The 18,155-nt window shown below is 44.3% G+C and overlaps 1 protein-coding gene across 1 annotated transcript; it reads right to left on the bottom strand.

The window, feature by feature from the left end:
• Window positions 1–9,482: 9,482 nt before the first annotated feature.
• On the bottom strand, window positions 9,483–16,960 carry LOC149363344 (uncharacterized). The gene is made up of 4 exons (XM_089568468.1): window positions 16,901–16,960; window positions 12,910–13,729; window positions 11,885–12,051; window positions 9,483–9,704 (listed from the first exon to the last, which is right to left on the bottom strand). Exons 1-4 carry the CDS (start codon window positions 16,958–16,960, stop codon window positions 9,483–9,485), a joined length of 1,269 nt encoding a protein of 422 aa, XP_089424594.1.
• Between the last annotated feature and the right edge of the window lie 1,195 nt (window positions 16,961–18,155).

Here is an 18,155-nt window from a genome sequence, read left to right as displayed (position 1 = left end):
TTTGGCACGATTACGCTTTGATACTACTCGAGGGTTGTATGTTTGCCTTGATAGCGACATATAAAAGAATGAAAGGTACCTAGGTTGTTTAATCGCTCTACATTTTTATATACTGCTACGCCTCCTGAGTGCAACAAAGTCTTGCAGTGCACTGTAACTGTGTTCGCCAGTTGTCACAGTAAGAAAATATTCTGCATAAATACAGAGCAATAGTGATAACAAAACGAATAGATTCTAAGTGGTGCACTTTCCGCTGTTAAATAAGGCGTCTTACCATTGTGAATTCAGAGCTGCTGTTGGGGCCAACTGCTGGTGTGTGTGAGGCTCCAAGCGGCTTTTATACCTGCTCAGCCTGCCTTAATTTTATGCGTCGCATGCACCCACATAACAATGAGCGATTGGAATGCTGCATAACCAGTAGCGTTGAGGTGAGCTGGCTTGTTCGCAAATCAGACACGACGGGAAAGCTACGTTTCTCGAAGGCGAATAAGGCTACGCCCATTGGCCATGTCGAGATAAATTAGACATGCTTCTGGCGCGCCAGTTATCAGTTGTCTGCGCAATTCAGTAAAGGTAGGTTCTTCTTACACGGGTGCCCGCTTAGTACCCATATTTTCTTCTATTCTAGACAGGACTGAGTGAATAAAAAGAATATTAACTCGAGCTGAGCTTGAACATTACAATGATTAGGCATTGCATTAGTCTCCTACTCAACTTTGATTTCAATTTTTTTAGTGTTGTGTACGATGTATTTCGGTACATACCTTGAATTTTATTACCCTCCACTATGGCACCGAATTGAACATTTCTAAACGTTAGAAATCGATGTTTGCTGATGTGAGAAGAGCTCTATTAGGGTCCTGAAATTCTCGTAACGTTTAGAAAGAAGGTCGTTACGTGAGTCATGAATTCATATGTAACATAAGTCTTGTCTGACTTGAGTGCTTTGGTATTACCTTGCTACTTTGTATAGAATGACCGGTACCCTAATGCAAATCTTTAAATCAGGTTTTCTTCCTTCAGGCTAAATGCATAGACCTTGGGTTTCTAAAAAAAAAGCTCTTCACGCAGTCGTACACCCTTTCTATAGTGCACCCATTACCGTGACGTTTTAGTTTTTGTACTTTGCTTGTCAGTCTGAATGGCTTTGTTGTAAAAGGTAAATTAATCGCTTAAAGCGCGGCTACATTAAATAATCATTGGGAATTATATGTTAAAGTGAATCGAGCTGGACCGAATATTTAACTCAGTAACCTCAGCATGGCACTTACATGAGCATCACGCAGATTTTATTACTGGTTGAGAAAAGTTGCGCTGATTATCTCTCCCTAAATGAATGACGAATAATGTACAGCGCAACACTAGTCGAGGAATTCTTATGGGGTGTAAACAGAGGATAATTGTTAACATCTACAGTATGCTGCTTTGCAAATGCCGCTTTATCAAACTGGTTCACAGGTCATTTCGTCTTCTTCGGTAGTGCCGTTGGAAGCACCGACGAATATGTGTAAACATTGCTTTTTTATATCTTGAAATTTAGGAATCGCCATATATTGCCGGAAAAATGGGCTCGCTTGCACGATGTAAGATTATGTCTTAGCTGGAGGTAATCCCATCCCAGCTGTAATCGAGTACGGCTTTGTTGGCTTATAGAGCTAAGTTCTTCAAATTGCTTCTTAGGCAATCATTCACACCTTGCATGAGTACTGACGCAACACCACGCCTGTTGTTCCATTTATTCTAGGCTACTATGAAGAACATTTTTTTCATGTAGTTCAATTTATTCCAGACTGCTGTGAAGAACATTCTTTTGAAGAACATTCCGTAATTTTATTCTTTCTTCCCGAGCCTAAAAGGGCCAGTGGTTAATTTAACAACAAACTTTGTTTTACGCTGCAGCTACAGACGCGCCATTATTAAGCGCGCTTAAAAAAGAAGTGGGGCTCTAGGCAAGCATTTGAGCTAGAAATTAGAAGTTATCGGTTCTGAGGCTCTACCCTTGGCGGCGACGGCCATATTGAAGCAGCCAGAGTTACGCCATGAGCTGATAACGCCATTATCTGCTGCAAAACTAGGTGAGCTCGCGCACTGCCGGTGCGGAGCAGAGCACGCGGCTACTCGAGCCCGGCCGTAAGATATTTTATTTATTTATTCTTACTCTCATGCTGTATGTGCACATACATTCCAGAAGGGAGTCGCAAAAATTATAGCACATGTAAACAATAATCTCAATATGAAGAACACAATGATCATACTACAAGGAGAAATCAACAAAACATAAAAGTCAAAGAACTTATAAACGCAAAGCAACGGGAGGTAAAACAGTATTGTATTATCCTAGTAATCGCGTTTTAAAATGTTTTGGGTCTCTTATCCACGTGCAGGCTGTGGGTAAGTTACTCCATATCTAGTGAAGCCGCGCAACGGCACAAGGCCAATTGAAGAAGAGGACAAACACAGCGCTGAACTGACAACAAATGTTTATTCCGGATGCAATCAGCATATATATACTTCACCACCTTCGAAAAAAACAAAATAAAGAGAGAGGAGCGGAAGGTTTCATCCCAGTCACTATGCGCATGCAGCTGTATCCCGTGTACATCGGTCATATGACATCAGATAGTTGTGCTCTTTCAACGAAATGGCTACTGAAGGGGTGCTGACACAATTCGCACCCAGCTTCATGATTTCAGATGCCTCGATAATCTCTCTAGTAAGTTTATCCTTGTGTTTTGTAACTACGTAGCTACGTAACTACGTGGCTGTAACAGCCACGTAGTTACAAACACAAGGATAAACTTACTAAAGAGATTATCGAGGCATCTAAAATCATGAAGCTGGGTGCGAATTGTATCAGCTCCCCTTCCGTAGCCATTTAGTTGAAAGAGCACAACTATCTGATGTCATATGACCGATGTACACGGGATACAGCTGCATGCGCATAGTGACTAGGATGAAACCTTCCGCTCCTCTCTCTTTCTTTTGTTGTTTTTTTCGAAGGTGCTGAAGTATATATATGCTGATTGCATCCGGAATAAACATTTGTTGTCAGTGTCCTCTTCTTCCCTTGGCCTTGTGCCGTTGCGCTGCTTCACTAGATATGTCAGACCAACTCGCCCACCAGTTTATGTTGTAAGTTACTCCAGTTGTAACTTCTCTGAACGCTGTAACTTTTCAGTTGTAACTTCTCTGATGTGCGTAAACGTCACGATGTCTGGCAATGTGGTATGCCGACTTTATAAATATTATCGGTGCGAGTCACCGAGATCGTGCTAACAGTATATTCGAGGACAGCTTTTCTTGGTTCAATAAAACTTGTTGGTGGGCTAGTTGGTGACACATACTTGAATAAAAAGCTAGCACACATCAAAATATGAACAAACGATGAAGACGCGACCAAAACGAACGTGTTCGTGTTAGCCTTGGCTTCCTCCTGTGTTCTTTTTTTGTCCTACCTTTTTATTCAAGCTTTTCTTCGCAATTCAGCAGAAGCTGGACAGGAAAGGCGTGGGCTCCACAGCAGTACATCGACCCTGCATCGTCTCCCCTTTCACCCCTCCGCACATCTATCCTGAAAAATGAACAACCCCCTCCTCGCGCCACGGCAACTAAGGCCCGCACAGTCGTTCAGTCGTGAGCAAGCGCCTGACAGTTGGCTTATGTCATCATGGGCAGCGTGCACGCCGGTGTTTCTTGACTGTCATACGGTTCGGGAGAACACTTAAAAATTTACTATCAAATGTGCCGCTGCTGCAAATCAGCCTATATTTTTCCCGGCCGTTCCGAGATGCATAGCAAAAAACAGGCCATTTACAGCTCGCGTCTGAAAATTGACCTCAGGACCACTTTGTCTCTGAACCGACGGTTGCTACACATGGTATAGAAGGTGGGGGTTACCAAAGCTGCACATGAGTTATGAACTATGCTATATTGGAGATCTCCGGGTTATTTTACACCACGCCGGGTTTCTTGCTGTGCAACGACATCGCACAGTTTGCCTATGTGCGTTTTCGCATTTCGCCTCCATTCAAATGCCGCCACTGTGGCTGGGACTCGATACCGCTTCGGTCTTCAGAGGTGGTGCTCTTTTTAAATTTTTCTATAACTAAAGCGGGGCATTTAGCCAATTTCTGAAGCTTTGCGAGTGAAATCGTCGCTGTCCGCTGTGATAGCCTGCATTCAAATGAGGGATGCGTTGTAATTTTGAAAATTGCGAAATTTTAATGTCCTCTGAAAAGAAGGGTTGCATCCTGTTCGCATGCTTCAATTTAAATTTCACCCTACGGAATAAGCATCAGCTTTGTCACCTTGTTCAGAGCACCACTGACATTGCTGCTATACAACTTCCCCCGCTCGGATTATACAATGTCAAGCAGCCATTTCAAAAATGAATCGTATGTGGTATGATGACAAGGGATGTATGCTGGAAGCGGTACTGTTGGTGCACCTCTGGAGCAAAGAAGCCAAATGAGAAAACCGTGCTGGGACCTGGTACTTCTGTATTCAAAACAATTCATTTACTAATATATTAATAACCCGTAAGATTTTTAGGAGAATAAGAATGGTTTGCGGTGTGCGGCAGTTGCTTGCGGGCTTTGAATACCAGCTGGCCCGTCTTCGTAAAGAGTAAAGGTTAAATAAATTCTTGAATCGTGACAGCTCTGACATATGGGGCGATTGTGTGGAGGCTGGGAAAAGGCTTGAAATTGGACTGTGGTTAGCGCTTCAAGGCTTACACAAAAAAATAATATACTTGGCGTTAATGGACAGGAAGAAAGTTGAGCGGGTTCGGTAACAAACGTGGGATAAGCTAGTGCTGTTCTTAGCTGATAGCAGGAAAAGAAAGTGGACATAGTCAGGGCTGGTGGTCGAGAGAGCAGATAAGCGATTGTCCCCTAGGGTAGCCGACTTCATTAGAAGAGATGACAGAATTATGACTTTGGAAGATCGGAACAGAAAGCCTGTGCAGATAGAATGGCTGAGAAATGATGATGAACGGGACAAGCTTTTATCATTAAGTGGACGTAGCTGGGCTGGTGATGATGAAGATACTTAAAACAAGTGATGTGTTTGTATATCGTGATTTTAATGCACGATTACACTACTGCATTAGTCATCATCTCAGAGAATGAAGAAATGGAAGCCTCCTAATGCTTCAAGGTAAGCATCCCTGTTTTGGGCTAGCAAAGGCCGTTTGCAAGCTGTAATCGGTTCAAAAAATTTGAAATCTTTTCTTTCAATGAATTTAGGGGGTGCTATTTCCAAACTTATAAGAAATGCGATATATGAGTATAGCAAGCACCGCAGTTATCAATTTCCATATTTCCAAAAATTTTTTCCATATTGCTTTTTGATAACTCGATTTTCCTGCAGTTAAAAAGCAAAGCCTGACTTTTCGTTAACTCTGAATGCCTCATGATGTCGTTCCAGCCAGGCTAGCCTCCTTTACGCGGCATGCGTCGAAAAGAAAAGCCTCGTCGCATAAGCATTCAGGAAGCGTCTCCCATTTGTCGTCTGTGCACCACGGTTAAGGGCGCTAGCTGGAATAAAGCCGGTTATTCGTGACCTTTGTAGCTACGTGCACATTGAATTATGCATATAATTACTCCACTCTTCTGGAGTAAAAAACAGCAAAAGCGAATCAAATGGGTTGCTCTAAGCCCTTCAAACGGCATCCATGCACTAGGGCGTCTGTTGCGAAAAGCGTTGATGGAGATGCGTGGAGAAAGAGTGGAATAATTGCCACAAAGTGGGTAATGCTGAGCAGGACTCCACGAGAAGGCAGTAAAATCCCAATTAGCGCAAAGGTCCCAACCTAACCGCGGTACTAGGGCAGAGAGGTTTAGCAGTAGTGAATGTTACAGGTCCCCTAACATACCATTCTGAGTATTCATTCTTGGAAACTGGCACAAGTAACGCCCCGTAGCCGAAACTCTGCATAAAATTCTGTATATTCATCCAATCACACCTTTCTTCGTCCAGTGACTGCTCAAACACCGTAGGCGAATCAAGCTTTTAGAATTGTCTAGAGTTAAAATAAAAGAAAATCGCACACTCCTTTTTAGTTTTAAAATAGATGGAGCTAAATGAAACTTCCAGGTGAATTAGTGAGCTAGATCTTTGATTGCCTCTGGAGAAAAAAGGATTGAGCGCTACATAAAGCGCTCGTCTTGTTTAACTCCTACTTCACTTCGTCTTCTTTTCTGGCTCTCAAGCGTTTTTGCTATGGAGCAACCACTTTCTTCCAAAATCTATCAAACCCTAATTTTTACTGTTACTCTTGAGTGTTAGAGATGGATGTCAAAGTATTCACAAGTAAAAAAAGCAAAATATACGAGCGACCTCCTAACTAGGGTCTTAGAGCGACAATGAAAAGATATCCCGCCTTTTTTCCATTCTCCATTAACTGAAGAAAAACTGTTCATCACTGAGACATGAATTGAGAGATACTAATCAGCTGTTTAGATGTCATTTTTCCTCTCTAGGTCCCGCATTGGTCGTAGCATCTTAACCTTTCTTCATCCGTTGGAATCTAGGTTCATTGCCAACAAACTTGTACGATCTTTTGAACGGCAGCAGAACTACCGTATGGTTCACATGAAGTAAAACTTAAGCAATAAGATAGAAGGTCAGCACTGCTCTGAGCATGATTGAAGATGTCTGACCAGAATAGCTTGTTGCCTGGTTACTTACTCGCAGTTGCTGAAAAACCATAGGGTGTTGTAATGGCATTTTTTGACGCCTTCAGCCACTCCCGTAATTGGCAACAGCAGTGGTTAAGTACTTACGTTCCGTCCTGGAAATGAACCGAAATTTGAAACAAAAGCTGACCCACCGTTTTATTTTCATTTACCCTAACTCTGCCGTTAGCCATATGCTTACGCAGTCCGGCGCGAAGGCAAGACGGGAATTTATTATAATAACGGCACACCTAATTCACTCAAAAACACAGAAAATCAGACGATGTACTTATTGTCATGTGTCCATTTCGTGTAGATTCGAGTTTCCACCGTAGGCTGGCTCTGTTTACTGGAGCAAGCGTGGGCGCATGGAAGCCGATACTGGGCACGTTCGTAACAGGCGTAGCACATCAAACACGTCCTATGAACAAAGAGAATATAGCCCTATTGGGACCTGATTCGCAATACGCGAGGCCTTGACAAAATCAATAATGATACATTAGGAAGCCGAGTGAGTAGTGAATAAAACGCGTCCGACGATCAAGGAGGATATGTCTCAATCTGGACCTGATACTCAATATCCGAAGTAAGAAGTCGAGGAACGCTCCAACCTTTACAGTTTTTACTGCTTTACAGAAACTGTCTCCACTGATCAGCAACCAACGGAATTACAGTAAGACTCCCATATTCTCGCCTGCTTAAGGAAAAGGCGCTACCGCCAACAGCAAAACGCCTTGACAAGGTCCGTGCTGCAGTTCAGGGTGCGCCTCATACGGTGCTGCAGGCTGTCTCAAGAAAGAGGGTAATGCTTTTTCTCCCCCTGCGTTTCTACAAAGCATGTGATACATCCGATAGCTTAACATTTTAAACTTCTTGCAGTAGTTGGACTTTCTGCTGTTTAGCACCCCGAAGCCGTGCGCTTCAATGGAGCCAGCATCACGCAGCGCGTTGCTGGTGACTTACCAACTACCCGTACCTCACTCGATTGCTCTCCTGGCACAGAAAACGGGACGTCCGAAGTAGTACTCGGAGGGAAATCTTTGCGACCGTTGCCGCGACTGCGAACGCCGGCGACAACTAGGTGAAGCCTTGATGCTGCACGCCTGTGGAACGGAGAAAAAGTGTCAACGGCGAGTAAATCTTGAAGTGTGATCTCGCAATTCCAAGTGGAACAGGAAGTGTGCGCCCGCGAAGCCGAAGCCATCCGACGCAAAAGGCATCTGGAGCACATTGTTGTGATTGGTGCATGTTTTAGCACCATTAGGGCTAGATGCTTCGGACAAGCAGTGGCTCTTAAAGGTTTTCAGTGGCGCAATTACTGACACCACAGGCTAGTAGATATCGGCGAACGTCAATGTGTGAGAATTCGCAGCAACTTTTGAAGCGAAAGCTTCACTACACTAGTCAACACTGCGCTTCGCGTGAGCCGGCGTATGTCGAAGCACGAGTGACGTCACGCACGGCGCAGACTACTGCGCATGTGCGCCGCCGCTTCTCCTCCTCGCCACCGTTTGACCTTTCGCCGCAGCCGTGCGCAGTGCTCATTTGAATGGAGGGGTATTAAAGGCGCTTTTGCCCATAGAACAGGCGCACGCTGCCGCGCGCTATGCGTCATCGTTTGACGTTCGCCGCAAGCGCGTGTTTATCGCGGAGGCCGACTATATAACAGCTTGCCAAAGAAAAGGCGTGCACATTCAACATTGAAGGAAAAGAGAGTGATACTGTCGATGCAGAAGTGCTACCACAGGATTTGGCTGAAAAGGAGCGAAGAAATGAAAGGCTGAAAGCTCAACGAGCGTCCGAGACTCCCGAACAACGAGAAGAAAGTCTCGCTAAACGACGCAGCAAAGCCGAGTCTGAAACGCCAGAAGTACGAGAGGCACGTCTCGCTAAACGGCTGCGTGAAAACGAAGCTGAACAGCTACGTACCATAAGTTAAACCATAAGCATATCCATAAGTTAAACCGTAATCATATCCATAGGCTAAATCATAAAGCATAACCATGAGCTAAACCATACGCATCACCGCAGCTTTTCGCTTCGAGATGTCCAGGCTTAACCTTAGCTAAGCCCCATTTTTTTTTGTGGCTGCTTTATTACTTTTTAACAAATTCAAGAACGGTTAAGAGTTGCTGGACCCAACAATTATTGAAGAAATTAAACTGTACACTGCACTTATATTTTTTATTAACTGCAGGAAAGCGACATTTAGCGGTAGCATATAGAGGAGAATCAAACTAAAATTTGACTTAAAAAGTACAGCATACTTTGCAGACGGCATGCAGACGTTCCTGATAAAGTGCTCCGTCCGTATGCATGAATTACTACTACTCATTTTACCGTGTCGTGGTGGTGAACAGAACAATTGCAGCACTGAATCCCCTAGCATTCGTGGGGCTCTGGGTTCTATCCCTAGTGCCGCTGTGTTCCCACCGGTTTTCTAACGAGTTCATCATTCACCACTACTTTGAGCTCGGTTTTTCTTGAGAGAAATGCTGCGGAAATTGGTTTGGACCAAAACACCCTCTGAAACGCTTGCCTTCAGGCTGGAGTATGGTGCTCTCGTACTGCCCCGTGTTCTTTGGAGAAATAAAGTTTCCGCTCCTGGGCAGATTATTTTTTGTTCTGAGCTAAGCCTTACCACGCGTGTTTTATGCACGTAAGTGAAAAATTGGCAATGGCTTAGCTCAGCTAGGCCAGGATATTCGTAGCGAAGCCAGTTTCGTCGACTGACATGTCGGTAGCGGCACGCCGTCGTTGTTGTTCAGCAGCTTGGCGGCGCTTCTTCGCGAGATATTGATCTCATTCTTCGGTCGTCTCGGTAGCCCGCTTAGTTTTTCTCGCCTTGTTTTCAGGCAGTCGGCTGGCCTTGCACCATGCGACGGCTTCTGGGATGGGAAGACTCAATTTCACGCAGCCTGTACTGCTGCCATGACGAGCACGGCTGCTCTCCTTCTTCCATGGTGCGAGTCTGAGGAGCGAGTGCATCGCTTCCGGATTATATCCCAGCTTCTCCGTGTGACTCTGCGCATGCGCAGTGAGGGGCATAGCGAAGTGATCGGAACTTGGAACAGCGGCTGCGGCGGAGCGACGGCGCGCGGCGCAATACCAGTGGCTCCAACGAAACTGGTTGCCAAGGTAACGGCGCATGCGCAGTAGGGGCTTTTGCCCGGCTCCGTAAAATGCGCTTCTGCCAGCCTAGTGTAGCTTTCGCCACAAAAGCGAACGTAAAGAAGCACGTGTATACGATAACTGTAAGGTGAGAGAAACGACAGGGGTCGTGTCTCTTTCTTTCTTTCTTTCTTTCTTTCTTTCTTTCTTTCTTTCTTTCTTTCTTTCTTCCTTTCTTTCTTTCTTTCTTTCTTTCTTTCTTTCTTTCTTTCTTTTTTTCTTTCTTCCTTTCTTTCTTTCTTTCTTTCTTTCTTCCCTTCTTTCTTTCTTTCTTTCCTTCTTTCTTCCTTTCTTTCTTTCTTCCTTTCTTTCTTTCTTTCTTTCTTTCTTTCCTTCTTTCTTCCTTTCTTTCTTTCTTTCTTTCTTTCTCTCTTTCTTCCTTTCTTTCTTTCTTTCTTTCTCTCTTTCTTCCTTTCTTTCTTTCTCTATTTCTTTCTTTCTCTCTTTCTTTCTTTCTTTCTGTCTTTCTTTCGTTCCTTCCTTCTTTTTTTGTTTCCTTCTTTCTTTCTTCCTTTCGTTCTTTCCTTCTTTCCTTTTTCCTTTCCTTCTTTCTTTCTTACTTCCTTTCTTTCTTTCTTTCTTTCTTTCTTTCTTTCCTTCCTTCCTCCTTCCTTCCTTCCGTGCTTTCCTTCCTTTCTTTCTTTACCTCTTTCATTCTGTCTTGCTTCCTTTGTTTCTTTCTTCAATTCCCTCCTTCCTTACTTCTTTAGTTCTTTCTCTCGTCCTTTCTCCATCCTATGTCTGAGCTGCAGTTTAAGAATAAAATTACATACTGGCTGGAGGATTGGTTATGATTGTACAGAACAAAAAAAAACACTCCAGAGACAAAAAAAAGTCTTCTTGCATAGCTTGTCCTTGTCTCCAGCCCTATTGGTTTTACCTGGATTCTATCTTTCTTCTTCGCCGTGTTCTCTATGGTAATGGAGAATGTTTGACTACTGAATTTGCTGCAACTTACCACAAAAGATAATACTCCACATCCAACAGATTGCATTTCGTTAGGCTTCAGTGGAAAGCAATCACAGAGTTCTCTGGTAGATTTCAAGGTTTGCTTCATCAGGGAGAACAAGGAAATTATGTGACGCATCACATAATGACGAAAATTTCCTTTCAGTAACGGAACTTCTTATTTTTGAATATATTTGTTTTTTTTTCACGTTAAAGAACCCCAGGTGGTCGAAATTTCCGGAGCCCTTCACTACGGCGTCTCTCATAGCCTCAGTCACTTTGGGACGTTAAACCCCAATAAACCAAACCATATTTGTTTATTTTATTTATTCACAATACTCCTAGCTCCGAGGTAGGGCCCGTGGCAGCGTAAGAAATAAATCACTAAACATTGAGATAGTACAAAGTAAACAAAAAAAAACGAAAGGTTTGAAAAGGATGCTATACATCAGAAATAAAGTACGTGAATAGAAGAACAAAGCATTCAAAGATATTAAGCTGAAAGGAACAGACTTAATACACTAAGTTCAATGAACACCCGAAGTTGACCCGCTTCATCCACTTCAGCCCACATGCAATCACGGTCGTTTCACTCAAATGTCGAACCTGGAGAGAATGGGTATTTAAATATTTATTCAGGTGTGGGACAAAGCACGTAACGTAGCCCTGAATAAAAAAGTAAAACATTTGCACTTTAATATTGTAAATATGGGCTCGTAATGTTCACGCTGTATTAGATTCCTTTTAATGATTTCACTCAGTCTTACGACAGTTTAGTATTCCATGAACACAAGACGACCAAACCACTGAAGGTTCATTGGCTTGAGACCGCTTTCCACGCCGGAAAAAGAGAACCAGTTCATGTGGTCGATACCTCATGGCAAATAATCTTTAGTGGTAGCCTTCATTCTTTCCCCGATGCTGCAACATCTTGGTCTTTCGCTTTTCTCCGGTACGAATTCCGTCCCATCCAACGACTGACCCTCGACTACCACTGCCCTGATTAGAAAATCACTCCTTCGCTTTCTTATGGTCTGGTCGGAGCTACTCAGCAGTGCATACCGTAACCCCTAAACTTAGCTTGCCCTATATCGGTCTTGTAACGGCCGAAGTATGCTGGGTAGCAGGCTCTGCTTTTTTCTACGGAGCAGCATCTCCCTGGGCGTGTCAACGGATTCAAACAGATTGCTTTGCCGGGAAAGTAAGGAGTCTCGGAGACATTCGTAGAGAGCCCTCATTAGCATGACGGCCGCTAGGTATTTTTAAAGACATGTTTAGTTACCAGCAAAAGCAAAGTTGTTTCGCGGATTGCAACAATGTTGCGCAAACAGTAACGCGAACAAAAAGAAAACCCGCGGAATGTAGTACGGAATAAATCAAGGTTAGCCAAGTTTGCTGAAATAAATAGGTTTATTTTTAGTGAAGTTTCATTCAATCGACGTTGCACTGACGACGATGGAAAACAGGAATTGCTTCGTCCGAATTGGAGTACAGAGTGCTTATGTCCAGGAAAGCAGTTTCTGCAAAAAAAAAGAAACAAAAAGCGGTGTCAACATTCGTCACTCCTCTAGCGCTGCCAAACACTAATTGAAATTTAATAATATTAGCTGCTTTCATATCCCCAAGCATTACAAACTAGTGCCACGTCGCTCGCTTCACAATGTCTACATTAGATGGAAGCGAATGAACATGTGCTTTCGTCTTTGGTTCCGACGAATCATAAGTATCGTTTTATTTCAGCCTCATCTACTTGAAGACTCCCTAATATGCACTGACATTTTCGCCTATGACGAGTAAAAGCGAAAAGGCGCAGTTTTTTATAAAGTATAGTTATGCAACACCACATCAAAAATATCACCACCTCCTTTGTATAAATGCGCCTCCAACGACATGCATTCACCAGCCTAGTATCTACTTCTCAGCAGTAATTGCAGTGCGGAGTGAAGATACCGTCATAACAAGTGACGACAGCACTTAATTAGAATCCTAGTGCCAGGTCCAGCCCACTGCAGCCAAACATATTTTTTCAGCCTAAGCAGCGGTATGGGGAGGTGATATAGCTTAGTAATTTCGGTGCTTTTACATAGTATGTGTCCAGGGGTCCACTTACACTTCTTGCGGAGGAGAGCGCCGTAGTGGAATGGAGAGCCAAGACCGTAGCCGTAGTTCAGGCCGTAGCCGAGGAGACCGTGGCCGAAACCGTAGTGGCCGACACCATAGCCGAGGGTGCTAATGCCGTAGCCGTAGGCTGGGGCAGCCTGGTAGGCAGCGAGGGCTGGGGCAGCGTGGGCAACGGTGGCCACAGCTGGAGCGTGGTGGACGGTGGTGGTGGCAACAACTGGGGCAGCGTGGATGGCAGCGACAGCTGGAGCAGCGGCGTAGGTGGCGACTGGGGCAGCGTGGGCGACGGTGGCGACAGCTGGGGCAGCCTGGACGGCAGTGATAGCTGGAGCAGCAGCGTAGGTGGTGGCAACCCTGGTCACGGCTGGAGCAGCAGCAATGGTGGCAACTGGAGCAGCGTGGGCGACGGTGGCAACAGCTGGGGCAGCCTGGATGGCAGCGATAGCTGGAGCAGCGGCGTAGGTGGTGGCAACCTTAGTCACAGCTGGGGCAGCGGCGTAGGTGGCAATGGCTGGAGCAGCGTGGGCGACAGTAGCCACAGCTGGGGCGGCCGCGTAAGTGGCAATAGCTGGAGCAGCCTGGACGGCAGCGACAGCTGGAGCAGCAGCGTAAGTGGTGGAAACCTTAGTCACAGCTGGAGCAGCAGCAATGGTGGCGACTGGGGCAGCCTGAGCAATTGTGGCCACAGCTGGGGCACCGGCGTAGGTGGCCACGGCTGGAGCGGCAGCCAAGCCGACGCCGTAACCGGCGCTGCCAACAAAGCCAGCGAAGGCGCTGGTGGCCAGGGCCAGAACAATGCAGGCGCGGATCTGGCAAGCAAGATAAAGAGGTAAAGGTGCTTACGTCAAGGGCGAAATATTACTGTAATTAGACGTCTTTAACTTTCTTTGTTGCCGCATATGTTCCCTTTTTATCCCGACGTTCGTATTTTTTGCAGACTGGAGAACTATTTTGTTTTTTACACGTTGCTGAAAGCAATGTATTTTAAGATGCCTCTCCTAATTTCACGTAATACGTTCATTTGCGCTAGCGCCACTCTACCGCTGCTTCCTTACTACTGAATTTCTCTCATTCTTTTTTAATGGTCGAAATCTCAATGCGCAATTTGGCACCATGACTGAAAGCTGTTCTGATATCCTTCATAAACCTTGACTTTTACGCTTCAGTGTTTTATATAGTTGCAGGTATCTTCATAGATTTCACAAAAGCGTTTGATTTATTAAGTCACAAAATTCTCTTACATAAAATGGGAACCTACGGTATCCGTGGAAAAGCACTAGACTTAATGGAATCATACCTCTCCCATAGAACACAGTATGTAGACTTTAAAAGCTCCTTGTCCTCAGTACAGAATATCTGCACAGGAGTTCCCCAGGGAAGCATATTGGGTCGGCTTTTATTTTTAATTTATCTAAATGATATTGTGCATTGTGAACCTGATAGTACATTTGTATCTTACGCCTATGATACTTCAGTGTTCATTTCTGGGAAATCAGAAGATGATATTGAAGAAAAAGCAGGTAGAACAATTAATGCATTAAATACATGGGCACAAGCAAATTTTCTGAAGATTAATCCTAAAAAGACTAAAATAGTGTTGTACTTGCCGAAAGGGAAGGTATTGTTTAGGCCACTCAATGTATGTTTAAACCATGATCCTGTGGAGATAGTGGATTCTGTCAAAATCCTTGGTGTCGTGTTTTCAAAACACTTGACTTGGAATGATCATGTGGATTATATCAGATCCAAAATATCCTCAACTGTCGGAGTTTTGTCGCGCCTGCGCACCATTCTTCCTTTCAAAATTAGGCTGTTGCTGTATAACTCCTTAATTCTATCTCTCTTACAATACTGCATTATCGTTTGGGGTACCACCGGTATCACGAACATGACCAAGTTACATCTTCTCCAAAAAAGAGCTGTGAGATGCATTGCTGGTGTTCCGTATTGTTTCCCTACGAGTGACCTCTTTTTAAAATATGAAATCCTGCCAGTCTTAGCTTTACACGAACACAGACTTTTAATGAGTTTCAAAAGTGCTTCGCGGAGCAATGAAAATTATGTTGGTAATTTGGCAGAACTTGCAAAAAACACCCATATTCCACAAACCAGAAATAAAAAAATGTGGCTAGTTCCTACACCTAGAGCATATTACTCACAACAATCTATCTCGTATACGCTGCCAGTGCTATTAAATAACTTAAACAAAGAAATGTTTGACCCTTTCCAGCATTCAAATACCGTTATTTAGAAATTTTTTCTGAACAAGTTTGTGTCATGACGCTGCATGTATTTTTATGTTGGTGCTTTTTGCTTTTTTTTCAAGGTGTGTTATTTTCTTTTGTGCTATAATGTATAGCGCAGAATTTATTGCCGCTTGTCTGTTGCAATGCCAGCGTGAAAAAAGGGGGCAGGACCTCTGTCAAGCTTTCGAGCTTTTAGTCCTGTCTCCTTCTCTAATATAGAGAAAATAAAAGGCTGATTGATTGCTTGATTGATTGATATGACCGTTGTTTAAGGCCGGCATAAGACCTTATTGCGGGACGTCGACAGCCTGTCTAACGGCGCCATCAATCCTCAAATGTGGGAGAGAATTCTAAGAGCCCACCTGACCCCATGCACATGGCTGTCAGGTAAAGAAAGCTATTCCAAGTGCTGGTTGATTTTCTTTCTGGGGTTTGTTTTTTTCTATAGAGGCGAAACGTAAAACGGTGCCCGTGTGTTGTGCGATGTAAGGGCTCGTTAAAGATCCGCTCCGGACAAGTTCCACGAAAGGGTTTCTTTAACGTTCACTGACATTGCACAGTACACGGGTCTCTAACAATTCGCCTCCATCAAAAAGCGACCGCCGCGGCCGAAATCGAACCCGTGTCTTTCGGGTCAGCAAGCGAGCACCATAACCACTGAGCCACCACGACGGCCATTTCGATTGGTGACAAACGATTAGCTAATTTGCATAGTCGAAAGATGGGGCTCAAAATCGGGACTCTCATGCCATCGGAAGTGTCAGTGTATCCATCCCGTACCTTTATTTATTTTGGGAATGAAATGTACAAGATAAAAACAATAGTCCCTGTTGCAGCCTCATCGCTGTTACCAAGTGAACGTTACGTTTTGTGAGGTTTAACGTCCCAAAGCGTCTCAGGCTATGACGGACTCCCAGGTGCATGTTAACTGCGCCTTCCATTTACCTTTTTAGTTCATATTATCTCTTCCTAGATGCAAAGTTTAATAAAGATCACCGGGTACATGCTCATAGGGATTGCACAGTAAAAACACACGTCAAGCTGGAAAGGAAGTGACACTAAGATTTTAGTTGAAATTTAGAAGTGTCCTCCTTGTGGGCGGCATAAAAAAGACTTACCATGATGAGTTCAGAATTGCTGTTGTGCCAACTGCTGGTGAATGAGACACTTTGAGCCGCTTTTATACCAGCTCAGCGGGGCTTTAATTTATGCCGCGCGTGCTCCTAGATTACAAAGAGTAAGAAAATTCAGCATAACCTGTAGCTTCAAGGAAATTTGCGCGGTCGCATTTTCAACAATCAGAAAGCCAAGCTTCTCGAAGGCGAATGAGGCTACACCCAATATCCATTTCTAGACTTGTACATTTGTCTTGTTTTCTAACGGGAGTACTCAATCCCGCATTAATTAAGGGGATGCGGGATTCTTTTGTCACTCGAGATTTTTTTCCAGTCCACAGGTCGCTATTTTTTTTATGCAGGAAAGAACACAGAATTAAAAAAAAACGGGACCGCATTTAGAATTTCAAAGCTTTCCTTAACTGCTGGCGTCTACGCTACGTCCGTTTAGCAGTATCCGGTTAGGAAATGTGCCTAGAAGTAGTCTAGAATTAACAGCCCGCTAACTAAAACTACAGTTCTTGCTATCTGCAGAGAAGTGTGGGGTCAAGCTTCGCCGTTTTCAGGGTTGTTTATTTAGCATTCGGTTTTCCTACTTTTGTTTTCAGGATAAACATACCGTTCGCGCCCATAGTGAGCTTTGATCTGTTGACACTTCCATACAATCGTAGTTGCTCATGATTTCCGAAAGTAGATGTACCTAAATTCCATATCGCATGTGACCTTTAACTGCACTGGAGAACTGCGTATAGTTGAACTTCTTTCACGGATGAGGAATTATTTGTTTTTCTGGAACAATATTTAAAGCATTGTATTTTGAAAATTTGAATCAGAGACTAATATGCAAGTCGTGCGCGTAACGAAGAGGTTTCTAACTTCCGTAATCGGCGCCGTAGGAAACGTCTGAACACATGGATTGAGGTAATAAAAGCTTTCAGGCTTAACCCCTTCTATACCGGAACTTCGCTATATCTAATACGGGTGAAGAATATTATAACAAGTCTGAAGTCACGTTATGTGGGGTTGTGCATAAAAGAGCCTGATATATAGACAAGCAAATGTTGCAAATTTTAACAATCTCCGTTTCAGCCGACGAAGTGTCTACGCACGGAAAGGCAGCGTAGCAGTCCCAGCATGTGACGTCAGGAAAGTAGTAAAAACTCGTTAAAACGACACCTGTATCAGCAAGGAACAGCGACAAAGAAAGAAGGAACAAAAGCAAACCGTGATGCAGCTGATCATTTTTCCTCAGCGTCTTCTAACTGGGGCAATGTGCCCATGTGCACATTTGTTTTTGCTTTGCCAGTTCAAAGACTTCATATTAGTAAAATGGTCAAAAGAGCTACTACTGGGGCTAGTTGGAAATAAATACTTGAAGGAATTGGTGAGCGCTATCAAGACACGGAGCTCGGTGATGTTAGGGGGAAACGTCCCCCCCCCCCCCCCCCCCGTCTGTTCCCCCTAAACATCACCGAAGGTGACGTTAGGTTCTGTTCCCCCTTTTCTCCAACATCACATTCTGTTCCCCCTAACAGCACCGAAGGTGATGTTCGGGGGAACAGAATTAGCCTACCTCAAGAATAGTAATCTTCGGCTGTTGTAAGCGCGCGTAGTTTTTACCTGTTTTTCCTTCATTTTTGTCAGCGCGTGCGTTCCTCCCTCTTCTGTGTATGATATGACGTCACATGTGTGTATACAGGGTCTGTTCTGAAAGTAGTAGGACTGGTTTTTTCCTGGGCGAACGCGCGGACGAGAGGTGGTCTCCGCGTGCAGGATCGTTGGAGGGGGATATTGGGAATGCTGGGGAAAATCGCCAGTCGGCTCTCGGCCGTTGAAGAGAGGAGGTCGCTTGTACTGTGAACCCCTGTCGAAAC

The sequence above is a fragment of the Amblyomma mixtum genome, chromosome 2, assembly GCF_055824585.1.
Source record: "Amblyomma mixtum isolate Tamu chromosome 2, ASM5582458v1, whole genome shotgun sequence".
NCBI lineage: Eukaryota > Metazoa > Arthropoda > Arachnida > Ixodida > Ixodidae > Amblyomma > Amblyomma mixtum.
Note: the sequence above shows the minus strand (reverse complement) of the source record. Positions and strands in the feature narration are given on the sequence as shown.